At 42.6% G+C, this 13,526-nt stretch overlaps 1 protein-coding gene across 1 annotated transcript; it reads right to left on the bottom strand.

Moving 5' to 3' along the window:
- Positions 1–960: 960 nt before the first annotated feature.
- Positions 961–10,737, bottom strand: LOC124111645 (probable endochitinase). The gene is made up of 4 exons (XM_048388715.1): positions 10,687–10,737; positions 5,282–5,353; positions 3,290–3,473; positions 961–1,274 (listed from the first exon to the last, which is right to left on the bottom strand). Exons 2-4 carry the CDS (start codon positions 5,337–5,339, stop codon positions 1,094–1,096), a joined length of 423 nt encoding a protein of 140 aa, XP_048244672.1. The 5' UTR covers positions 5,340–5,353; positions 10,687–10,737; the 3' UTR covers positions 961–1,093.
- Positions 10,738–13,526: the final 2,789 nt, after the last annotated feature.

The raw sequence follows: 13,526 nt of genomic DNA, 5'->3' as shown, positions 1-13,526 counted from the left end.
AAATTGAAGGGAAAATGCATAATTTGACCAAATTGGCTGTTACATTTTGTTTTCTTATTAAATTTTCCAATTTATGTCTTCGGTTATCTGAATTTGGCAAACATTTTGTCTCATTGTACTGTTATTCTAATTCTCAGTGAAAACATTGATAGAAATCATTTTTTTTTCAAATCTTGTCTGTAGGTAAAACACTAATTACATTCAATTGTGACACTAAAACCACTATAACTGTCTATCACAATTTGTCTGGATCATTGTTCTATCCTATACAGAAAACAAAATCAAAATATATTACATAGGGGCTGAGATATTGTATACAATGTTACCCCACCCCAAAAAATCAATATTGACGCAAATTGCTTGTTGAGATATGGATGTAGATTATGTTAATGTTGTTTGGTGTGTAAGATAATTGCAACAATGCTTAAAAACACCAAAATAGTAAAGACATAAAGAAAAATTATGAGTTTTTTCCATGAACATGTGTGGTGGCCATCTTGAATTTCAAGATGGCCGCCATTTCGACCTGATTTCAAGATCAAGATCTTACATAGTTCTTCAACATGGTCATATGAGAGCTTTTTTATTGTCATTTCAATGATGTTCGTTATTCACTGACTAATGTGGTAAATGGATATCCGACAATAAAACAAATGATATATTGAAAGCTTTTTTCTCTAGCAACACCAACCCACCCCCAAAGTCAGATTTCAATTAAATGGACGATATATACTACACTTTTGTCCAAGCATTTCATTAGTTTTAGAAGCGTATTTTATAAAAACAAACAAACATGTGAATACTTGCAGTATTATGAAGCATATGAAAATTACATATCAGTCTAAGTCTGGGAAATACAGTCATCTCTACTCACCGTCTTTTCGGGAGAGGTAGGTAAGCTTATTTTTACGGCTTGACTTTCACATGTACAGTACACATCTATAAAAGCGCTTTATCATGAACAAAATGCACATTGATCAAACAGAAAAAATGTTTTATTCACGGCATATCAAACAGAAATGCACTGTGTACATTCAGACATTAGGATCCCGTATCCCCAGGCCTCGGGGGGCCATTTCAATGAGGCACGTGGCTATGGACATGAGGGGGATTTGTGATCACATCCTTTCGTGTTGCTGTTGAACACGAGTCCAGCAGGACAGGGTCTGTTATCGATGATGTTGCCAGCATGACAGGTTACGTACACGTTGCAGCCATTGCAGGATTCATAGTTGCCGTCGGCCATACCGTTACAGTTGCTCACGCAGGTTGTACTGAAATAGAGAGGCCATGTTGCATTCCGGTTATAGGACATATAGATGTTTCCTCGGGTACAGGATTCAAACTACGGCCTCATGACTGTAGTCCCCCCCCCCTTCCAAGAATACCAGGTAGCCTAATGGTTAAAGCGTTCGCTCGTCACCCCGAAGACCGGGTTCGAGTCCCGACATGGGTACAATGTGTGAAGCCGATTTCTAGTGTCCCCCGCTGGATATTGCTGGAATATTGCACAAAGCGGCGTAAAACCATACTTACACACTCACTCCAAGAATACTTTGGTAATCTTATATTCATTACCAATCCATAGTTTCGTCTTAATTCTTTCATATTTTTTTTGTAATCGTGACACGATGCTTTGATATTTATATGTTATTATTATTGCTTTCCTATTGTCTCATGTTCATATTACTTAATTATACCATTGTAATATATTCTTGTTTTTAAAAAAATCATTTTGAAATAAAATAATTTATATTTTTTAAGAATTTATCATATTTTAATCTTTTAACTCAAGATTTTATGTTTTCATATGTCTGATATCATATTGAAAACACGTGACCAACCATGAGATAATGAGATAAATCACATTTTGACTTTTCATCATGTTTTAAAACTACAGCATCTTTGGAACATAAAAATAGAATTGGCAAGCTGCAATTCATTTTCATTATGATACATTACATCTCATATATCGATCTTCACTGAAATAAGTTGACGTCAAACGTCTTTTTGACGTCATAGCACAGTTGTATCATTGCAACCCTTTCTCCTGGCGGGTCACAGCCATACATAAATACAGCCATTGTTAAAAAGTCCATAGCAATGTTAACGTCTATAATAAACTCTCAGCATGTTAAGCAACAATAAAAATAAAAATTGTTTCTATTCATTCATGGTTTCTTTTTCTTCAACTATTATCTCAACTTTAAAAACTATTCATTAGATTAACAATATACAAAATGTGTCAAAATAAATGGCCACACATGAAATCTTACAAGCATAGTTAATTCAACACTTCTTAAATGATCGAAATAAGGCTCTATAAAATATTTGTATTGTCCTTGAAGAATCCTTTTTGGTATTGTGTCCAAAATTAGAAACTTCGCTTATCTCGAATCACATATAGTTAACTACGTGTATAATGAACACGCTTCTAACTAACTGACGGATATAACGAACTTATTTTTGTTGTCCCGACCATTTGCTGTACGTATGCTGTATATGCTTATAACGAACTACGGTTATTACGAACTAAAATAAGTGTCCCTTTGAGTTCGTTTTAATCGTAGGTGACTGTCTTCGATTATGATTCGACGACCCCGACGACTTTGAGATAACGAGATCAACACAACTCCAAGTACAACAGTTACGTACGGCGTGCATGTAGCGGAGCTCAACTCGAGGACTTTGTGATAACGAGATCAACACAAATCCAAGTACAACAGTTACGTACGACGTGCATGTAGCGGAGCTCAACTCGAGGACTTTGAGATAACGAGATCAACACAAATCCAAGTACAACCAGTTACGTACGGCGTGCATGTGGCGGAGCTCAACTCGAGGACTTTGAGATAACGAGATCAACACAACTCCAAGTACAACAGTTACGTACGGCGTGCATGTAGCGGAGCTCAACTCGAGGACTTTGTGATAACGAGATCAACACAACTCCAAGTACAACAGTTACGTACGGCGTGCATGTAGCGGAGCTCAACTCGAGGACTTTGAGATAACGAGCTCAACACAACTCCAAGTACAAACAGTTACGTACGGCGTGCAAGTAGCGGAGCTCAACTCGAGGACTTTGAGATAACGAGATCAACACAAATCCAAGTACAACAGTTACGTACGGCGTGCATGTGGCGGAGCTCAGCTCGAGGACTTTGAGATAACGAGATCAACACAAATCCAAGTACAACAGTTACGTACGGCGTGCATGTAGCGGAGCTCAACTCGAGGACTTTGAGATAACGAGATCAACACAAATCCAAGTACAACAGTTACGTACGGCGTGCATGTAGCGGAGCTCAACTCGCAGTGCTTGAAGGAGTCGTCCCAGAGGGTGTCCCCGACACACGGCCTGTCGTCGAAGATTTGCCCATGCCAGCAAGTGGCGTACACCTTGCAGCCGTTGCACGACTGGTAGTCGCCGTCAGGTAAGTCGGTACAGGTCGTGATGCACGGGTTTTGCGCTAGGTAAAAATAAATGGTATGATATATTATATTTATCATCCAAAACTGGCTCCCACAGGAGATATCGCTTGGATGAGATCAAGCGATATCTACACTGTAGATATCGCTGCAATGAAATTACATCACAATGCTTTGCAGACAATTGTGACATCACTGGTTACCATGACGTCACAATCATATGACATCACTAAGGGCTCTGCTACTGCAGCTGTTAGCAGTACTTTTTTTACACTGAAGACACTGCTAATTATTGTCTACAAATTAAAAAAGTTGGAAGAAAGATGTTGGATGATAAATAAATTCTCACCCTCGTGTCTTTTGACATCAAATATATCAACACTCATTGATAAAAGTGGCAAATATCCTTGGCAAGCCTCCGAATTTTTCCACTTTTATCAACTCGTGTTGATATATTTGATATCTAAATACACTTGGGTGAGATTCTCTATATATTAACCCGTAAAGATACGGGTAAGAATTGTTCCTCAGGAACATATGCTTGGCGTAAGAGGCGACTTACAGGATCAGGTGGGCAAGCTTTCTGGCTTGAATGATGCATGCCATCGTATCCCTATGGCATTGATCTATGCCCATGATGTCAATCACTGGACTGTCTGGCACAGACTGGATTAATTACAGACCTCTGCTTTACTTTAGACCTCATATTTTAGAATTCGAACCATCGTCATACAGCATATTGGTGACTCATTTTATTACCAAAATCTAGTTAGCATTAGCGTCAAACGAATACAATGTACAGGGGATGGAAAAGTGCACAGTCCAAAACACAATTATCATACCCGTATTAAAAACACCACTATCGAATAGCCATTTCGTGATTGTTTCATTTCTAGCCGGGGACACGGGTGGCCCAGTCGTCTCAGCCGCCGCGATTCGCTGTCCTCACTTCGGGTTTTACTCCCACATTAAGCTGACACGCCACGATATAACTAGAATACTGTTAGAAGCGGCGTTAAACCCAACTCACTCACTTATTTCTGGATACCATCAATCATGGGTGTATGCGTTCTTTTGTCCGGCAGTGTATATTTAATCTGTCGCTGTCGATACTACCAAGATGCGTGGACCCGTGAAGATCCGGGGTAGAATAGATCTTCAGCAACCCATGCTTGTCGTAAAAGGCGATAACGGGATCGGGTGGTCAGGCTCGCTGACTTGGTTGAAGCATGTCATCGATCCCAATACCGTGGATCGATGCTCATGATATTATTCACTTGATTGTCTGGTCCAGACTCGATTATTTACAGACCGCCGTCATATAGCTGGAATATTGCTGAGTGCGGCGTTAAACAACAAACAAACAAACCAACCAACCAAGATACGTGAGGGATTGAGTGGAAGCTGTTTCACCAATATTGCAGTCATAACACGAAGGTCAGTAGATCATCGGGGCCAGAGAAAACAATAGTTAATAGTTCTGGGCAACCATCCAAGTGGTCCATGAGCGATGATATGTTGGGGTAGCCATTGTGACCACCTGATACTCATCGGTCAGCTCTTACCTCAGGCGTGGGCACTGGGACCTATTGTAACCAGGAATTACCACACCATATTGTCCTAGACAATCAGTTCGAGTATAGAATATATTCCTGAAAAACGTCTGAAAACATAAAAAAAATTTAAAGTTCAACTCCAGTTTATAAGTTGCACTTATAATTACATGTACAATAAACTGTTGCTTCTTTTACAAACAAAAAATGACAAGGTACTATATAAAACGCTATTTGTTCAAAACCTTTATCACCAGCTGATGAGAATAGTTTGTTACTTTGTGGTAAATACCCACCTGCAGCAAGTCCCAACAGACAGGCCAGGGCGGTGGCGATATTGGTAGGAGTTCGCATGGTTGTTGATGAAGCTGGAACAATAGTGAAGCAGTTGTAAGTCATCATAATAACTCGTCTTGTGTGAACAGGTAGGATACATCACACTACTGAACGTTATCATCTACATGTCTAATGGTTGGTGGGGCGGCCTTGTGGGACACATCACACTACTGAACGTTATCATCTACATGTCTAATGGTTGGCGGGGCGGCCTTGTGGTTTCAGTCTTGTGTGAACAGGTAGGATACATCACACTACTGAACGTTATCATCTACATGTCTAATGGTTGGTGGGGCAGCCTTGTAGGACACATCACACTACTGAACGTTATCATCTACATGTCTGATGGTTGGTGGGGCGGCCTTGTGGGATACATCACACTACTGAACGTTATCATCTACATGTCTAATGGTTGGTGGGGCGGCCTTGTGGGATACATCACACTACTGAACGTTATCATCTACATGTCTGATGGTTGGTGGGGCGGCCTTGTGGGATACATCACACTACTGAACGTTATCATCTACATGTCTAATGGTTGGTGGGGCGGCCTTGTGGGATACATCACACTACTGAACGTTATCATCTACATGTCTAATGGTTGGTGGGGCGGCCTTGTGGGATACATCACACTACTGAACGTTATCATCTACATGTCTAATGGTTGGTGGGGCGGCCTTGTGGGATACATCACACTACTGAACGTTATCATCTACATGTCTGATGGTTGGTGGGGCGGCCTTGTGGGATACATCACACTACTGAACGTTATCATCTACATGTCTAATGGTTGGTGGGGCGGCCTTGTGGGATACATCACACTACTGAACGTTATCATCTACATGTCTAATGGTTGGTGGGGCGGCCTTGTGGTTTTTAGTCTTGTGTGAACAGGTAGGATACATCACACTACTGAACGTTATCATCTACATGTCTAATGGTTGGTGGGGCGGCCTTGTGGGATACATCACACTACTGAACGTTATCATCTACATGTCTAATGGTTGGTGGGGCGGCCTTGTGGGATACATCACACTACTGAACGTTATCATCTACATGTCTAATGGTTGGTGGGGCGGCCTTGTGGTTTTTAGTCTTGTGTGAACAGGTAGGATACATCACACTACTGAACGTTATCATCTACATGTCTAATGGTTGGTGGGGCGGCCTTGTGGGATACATCACACTACTGAACGTTATCATCTACATGTCTAATGGTTGGTGGGGCGGCCTTGTGGGATACATCACACTACTGAACGTTATCATCTACATGTCTAATGGTTGGTGGGGCGGCCTTGTGGTTTTTAGTCTTGTGTGAACAGGTAGGATACATCACACTACTGAACGTTATCATCTACATGTCTAATGGTTGGTGGGGCGGCCTTGTGGTTTTTAGTCTTGTGTGAACAGGTAGGATACATCACACTACTGAACGTTATCATCTACATGTCTAATGGTTCGTGGGGCGGCCTTGTGGTTTCAGTCTTGTGTTAACAGGTAGGATACATCACACTACTGAACGTTATCATCTACACGTCTAATGGTTGGTGGGGCGGCCTTGTGGGACACATCACACTACTGAACGTTATCATCTACATGTCCAATGGTTGGTGCGGTGGCCTTGTCGGACACATCACACTACTGTACGTTATCATCTACATGTCTAATGGTTGGTGGGGCGGCCTTGTGGTTTCAGTCTTGTGTGAACAGGTAGGACACATCACACTACTGTACGTTATCATCTACATGTCTAATGGTTGGTGGGGCAGCCTTGTGGTTTCAGTCTTGTGTGAACAGGTAGGACACATCACACTACTGAACGTTATCATCTACATGTCTGATGGTTGGTGGGGCGGCCTTGTGGTTTCAGTCTTGTGTGAACAGGTAGGACACATCACACTACTGTACGTTATCATCTACATGTCTAATGGTTGGTGGGGCAGCCTTGTGGTTTCAGTCTTGTGTGAACAGGTAGGACACATCACACTACTGAACGTTATCATCTACATGTCTGATGGTTGGTGGGGCGGCCTTGTGGTTTCAGTCTTGTGTGAACAGGTAGGACACATCACACTACTGTACGTTATCATCTACATGTCCAATGGTTGGTGCGGTGGCCTTGTCGGACACATCACACTACTGTACGTTATCATTTACATGTCTAATGGTTGGTGGGGCGGCCTTGTAGGACACATCACACTACTGAACGTTATCATCTACATGTCTGATGGTTGGTGGGGTGGCCTTGTCGGATACATCACACTACTGAACGTTATCATCTACATGTCTAATGGTTGGTGGGGCAGCCTTGTAGGACACATCACACTACTGAACGTTATCATCTACATGTCTAATGGTTAGTGGGGCTGCCTTGTGGGACACATCACACTACTGAACGTTATCATCTACATGTCTAATGGTTAGTGGGGCTGCCTTGTGGGACACATCACATTACTGTACGTTATCATCTACATGTCTAATGGTTGGTGGGGCGGCCTTGTGGTTTCAGTCTTGTGTGAACAGGTAGGATACATCACACTACTGTACGTTATCATCTACATGTCTAATGGTTAGTGGGGCGGCCTTGTGGTTTCAGTCTTGTGTAAACAGGTAGGATACATCACACTACTGAACGTTATCATCTACATGTCTAATGGTTGGTGGGGTGGCCTTGTCGGACACATCACACTACTGAACGTTATCATCTACATGTCTAATGGTTGGTGGGGCGGCCTTGTGGTTTCAGTCTTGTGTGAACAGGTAGGACACATCACACTACTGAACGTTATCATCTACATGTCTGATGGTTGGTGGGGTGGCCTTGTCGGACACATCACACTACTGAACGTTATCATCTACATGTCTGATGGTTGGTGGGGTGGCCTTGTCGGACACATCACACTACTGAACGTTATCATCTACATGTCTAATGGTTGGTGGGGCGGCCTTGTGGTTTCAGTCTTGTGTGAACAGGTAGGATACACCACACTACTGAACGTTATCATCTACATGTCTAATGGTTGGTGGGGCAGCCTTGTGGGACACATCACACTACTGTACGTTATCATCTACATGTCTGATGGTTGGTGGGGCGGCCTTGTGGGACACACCACACTACTGAACGTTATCATCTACATGTCTAATGGTTAGTGGGGCAGCCTTGTGGGACACATCACATTACTGTACGTTATCATCTACATGTCTAATGGTTGGTGGGGCGGCCTTGTGGTTTCAGTCTTGTGTGAACAGGTAGGATACATCACACTACTGAACGTTATCATCTACGTGTCTAATGGTTGGTGGGGCGGCCTTGTGGTTTCAGTCTTGTGTGAACAGGTAGGATACATCACACTACTGAACGTTATCATCTACATGTCTAATGGTTGGTGGGGCGGCCTTGTAGGACACATCACATTACTGAACGTTATCATCTACATGTCTAATGGTTGGTGGGGCAGCCTTGTGGTTTCAGTCTTGTGTGAACAGGTAGCACACATCACACTACTGAACGTTATCATCTACGTGTCTAATGGTTGGTGGGGTGGCCTTGTGGTTTCAGCGCTCGCTCGTCACGCAGAAGGACCGGGTTTGGTTGCCCACGTGGGTTAAATGTAAGAAGGTTATTTTAGACGTCCCCTCCCACGACATTGCTGGAATATTGCTAAAAGCATCATGATATTGCTGGAATATTGCTAAAAGCTCCATGATATTGCTGGAATATTGCTAAAAGCATCCTGACATTGCTAGAATATTGCTAAAAGCATCATGACATTGCTGGAATATTGCTAAAAGCATAATTATATTGCTGGAATATTGCTAAAAGCATAATGACATTGCTGGAATATTGCTAAAAGCTCCATGATTTTGCTGGTATATTGCTAAAAGCGTCATGATATTGCTGAAATATTGCTAAAAGCGCCATTACATTGCTAGAATATTGTTAAAAGCGTCATGACATGGCTAAAATATTGCTAAAAGCGTCATGACATTGCTAGAATATTGCTATAAGCGTCCTGACATTGCTGGAATGTTTCTAAATGCACCATGATATTGCTGGAATATTGCTAAATGTTCCATGATATTGCTGGAATATTACTAAATGCGGCGTAAAACCTTACTCGCCCACTCATAAAATGTGTAAAGGAATCTCACGTAGTCATCCGCACTCATATGTTTCAAATGTAATATGTACTACGTTCTGTTCATTTCAGAAATAAAACAGGTCCACTGCAACACTTTATCACGTCAAATCTCCTACAATGACTGCATCATCCACAATTCTGATCAGAGGTTTCAAATGACATTATCATGACTCTGCTGGTTTCGAGATGACGTTTAGTGAATATTATATAGTCACTGGTGCCTTCGCTGTGCATTTAGGCATGTCGATCTGTGACCGTGGTTCGAATCCCAGGCTATGATACATGGACTGTCAGCGATATATTCTTTCTCACTGATTTCAAACATCTAAGCTGGCACAGTATTACAAAACAGAAACACTGTTGGAAGCCTCGTTAACTTCACTCACTCACCGGAGCGGTGGTATAGCGAAGTGGTTAAAGCGTTTGCTCGTCACACCAAAAAGGCCCTGGTTTGATTCCCAAGGGGGCACGGGTGGCCCAGTCGTCTAAGGCGCCGCGATTCGCTGTGCCAGAAACCTATGATTGTGGGTTCGAATCCCGGTTCACCACGATTATGTTTCTAGGTTTGTCAGCACCATACCCGTGCTCGTGGGTTTCACCGAAGTGGTAAACGTCTGAGACCTGCATCACTTCGGGCTTTCCTCCCACATTAAGCTGACACGCCGTGATATAACTGTAATACTGTTAAAAGCGGCGTTAAACCCATCTCACTCACTCACTCACTTCGATTCCCACATAAGTACAATGAGGGATGCCCATGTCTGGTATTGCCGGCTGATATTGCTAGAGTATTGCTTAAAGGGGCCTAAAACCACCCTTACCGAGATGAGGCAGGTGGCCATAGTGTACTCAACAGAGGTTCTTGTTCACCTGTTCAGTTAATGTTTCAGCACTTCATATTCAAGTAGTTGGAGGTGAGGTGAGGTGAAATGGGGTTTAACGTCGCGTCCAAGATTATTGTACTTATGTGTGTGTGGCTGCTTGTACTAGTCCGGACTGATGCCGATTTATAGTGCTAGCTCACTGAGATACCATGTCGCAGTTTCAAACGAATACCCCACTCAGACACACTATACTGACTCCGAGCCGACCAGTCCTTGTTTTAGCCCCTTAATGCCGAGCGCCAGACAGGGTAACAATAAGTACCATCTACAAGGAGTTGGACGCCACCACTACATAAATCATACAACTGTTACCAGAAACAGCAAATATTTTACTCTTACCTTTGGATGTGGACGCAGAACTGATGCTTGCATATGTTGTACTTGCGTGTAGAGTTTATATAACCGTATGTCTGGAGATTATTCGGCATTATCGTCTCCCCATCGCCCAACTGACCCCAGGCTACGCCCCGGCCTCTTGACGCCCCTTGGGCGATGCCTGGATCAGCAATAGTGCTGGAGAGGTGTTCATAATGGGCGTGATGACGTGATACGGGCCTCTTTATTTGACTATCCGTGCGTATTTATCAAGTGTTAAACTGTATGATATCGATGTACTGATTACAGGCGAATAAAAGGAAGTGATCAGAGATAAACACGATATTACGATGTCATAATTCAACGATAACAGTTAGGTTGGCCCTAAGCACTGAATGAATATTGGCATGTATATGTATGGATATGAAACCGAACCCCGTGATTAATCAGTTCAAGTGAGAGAGACCGCCTCCGTGGTCTAGTGGTAGAGCGTCCGCCCGGGGTTCGATCCCCGGCCGCGTCATACCAAAAGACGTTAAAAGATGGTATTTGTTGTTACCCTGTCTGGCACTCGGCATTAAGGGGTTAAAGCAAGGACTGGTCGGCTCGGAGTCAGTATACTGTGTCTGAGTGGGGTATTCATGTTAAACTGCGGCATGGTATCTCAGTGAGCTAGCACTATAAATCGGCATCAGTCCGTTCTAGTGCAAGCAGCCACACACACACACACACACACACACACACACACACACACACACACACGTGCATGCACGTCGCTATATAAGTGCAATAATCTTGGACGCGACGTTAAATCCAATTTCACCTCACCTTCACCTCAAGTGAGAGATCCTAAGGCCATAAACCTATAATCGTTGGTTCGAGTCCGAAGTTCGCCCCGATTATGTTTCTAGGTTTGTCAGCACTATACACGTATACTTCCTACAGTTAACTGCGGTTATAACGAACTCAAAGGGACCACTTATTTTAGTTCGTTGTAGCCGTGGTTCATTATATGCGTATATACAGCATAACTACAGCAAATAGTCGGGACAAAAAGGTAAGTTCGTTATATCCGTCAGTTCGTTATAAGCGTGTTCGTTATAACCGTAGTGTACTGTATTTGATATATATTTATACCTCGTTAATATTTCTATGAATTTGAAATAAAGCGACAAAACCCTTTCCATATCCAATAGAAATGGAGTAGATTGTACGATTCCGATTATATCGTGAGCATGTGTTTATGAATCACTATCAAATAGTGATTAAACAAGGTGTTCTCGAAAAGGTGAGCGTGTCCTGCCACACCGGTGGCACCCATCACAAACACATGCAAAGGCAAGTCAACTGGTCACCTGAAAAACACGGGACCATATAGTACAAGTCAAAATAGAGAAATGCGTCGGACACTATTTTTGTCACTGAAGCGTCAAAGTTATTCGACGGTCGTCACATAGCATGTGCCGTCATATATTTGCAAAGTAGAAACTTCGATGGATGAAAATACAGCTCAACGACTGTGTTCTTATGTGGTTCTCAACAGTGGGAAGAGTTAGACAATTTCCGGAAGATTCTTGATTCGATCCATTCTTTAATTTCATTTACTATGGAATGTGACCATACTGAGATTTCATTTTCTGGACGTGAAAGTCATAAAGCAAGACTAATTAAACACAGATATTTACTAACAGCCAAGAACACGCATCAATAACGGCAATTCAATGTATGTCCTCCGTGGCACACGTAACTTAATAAAAGAATTAAAGACACATCTACAACTACAGGGGGCACGTGTGACCCAGTCGTCTTAGGCACCGCAATTCGCTGTGCAGAGTTGCGTCCCTTGGGCACGCCAGAAACCTATGATTGTGGGTTCGAATCCCGGTTCGCCCCGATTATGTTTCTAGGTTTGTCAGCACTATACCCGTGCTCGTGGGTTTCACCGAAGTGGTAAACGTCTAGGACCTGCATCACTTCGGGCTTTTCTCCCACATTAAGCTGACACGCCGTGATATAACTGGAGTACTGTTAAAAGCGGCGTTAAACCAAACTCACTCACTCACTCTACAACTACAAGGATATCAGTGTGAAGTGGTTGGCGCCGCTGTAAAAAAAGCAATGAAAGTCCCACGAGAAACCAAGATGAAATTTGTTTGTTTGTGGTTTAACGCCGCACTCATCAATATTCCAGCTATACGACGGCTGTCTGACAATAATCGAGTCTGGACCAGACAATCCAGTGATTGATATCATGAGCATTGATCCACGCAGTTAGGATCGATGACATGCATCAACCAAGTCAGCGAGCCTGACCACTTGATCCCGTTAGTCTACATAAACAGATACAGACACGGAGATTCTTTCATCTGTGTGTCCCTACAATTCTAGTAACTGTAACATTATGCCCCTCATGAAAGCCAACTTCCAATTTTACAGCGACGTAAAACTAAAAAAATGGCTATCTAAGCGTAACGTTTGCGTAGCACTAGACAGCCTAAACATCTCTAACAAATCCTTTGCCTATCTATACTCACAAAATACAAATACCGTCAGTGTAACAAAATGTCACACACCTCGATGTGGAACTTGCCCAACAATAATTGAAGACTGCAACTATTGCGTCGATAAACAATTTACTGTCACAAACAACATGAACTGCCGCTTTAAAGATGTTATATATGTTTTAACGTGTGGGTGTGTGGTGAGCATAATATTGGAGAAACTGGTATATAACTAACAGACCGAATCACTATACACAGCAAGTTCAAGATCCAATTGAACGTTGTATAAATGAAAGCAAACACATTGATGAATGTAGGAGTGGGGATTCTACTGTCTTACCGTTTTATCTATTGTTTAACGAT

Source organism: Haliotis rufescens, unplaced genomic scaffold (genome assembly GCF_023055435.1).
Source record: "Haliotis rufescens isolate VD_foot unplaced genomic scaffold, xgHalRufe1.0.p SCAF_77, whole genome shotgun sequence".
Classification (NCBI taxonomy): Eukaryota; Metazoa; Mollusca; class Gastropoda; order Lepetellida; family Haliotidae; genus Haliotis; species Haliotis rufescens.
Note: the sequence above shows the minus strand (reverse complement) of the source record. Positions and strands in the feature narration are given on the sequence as shown.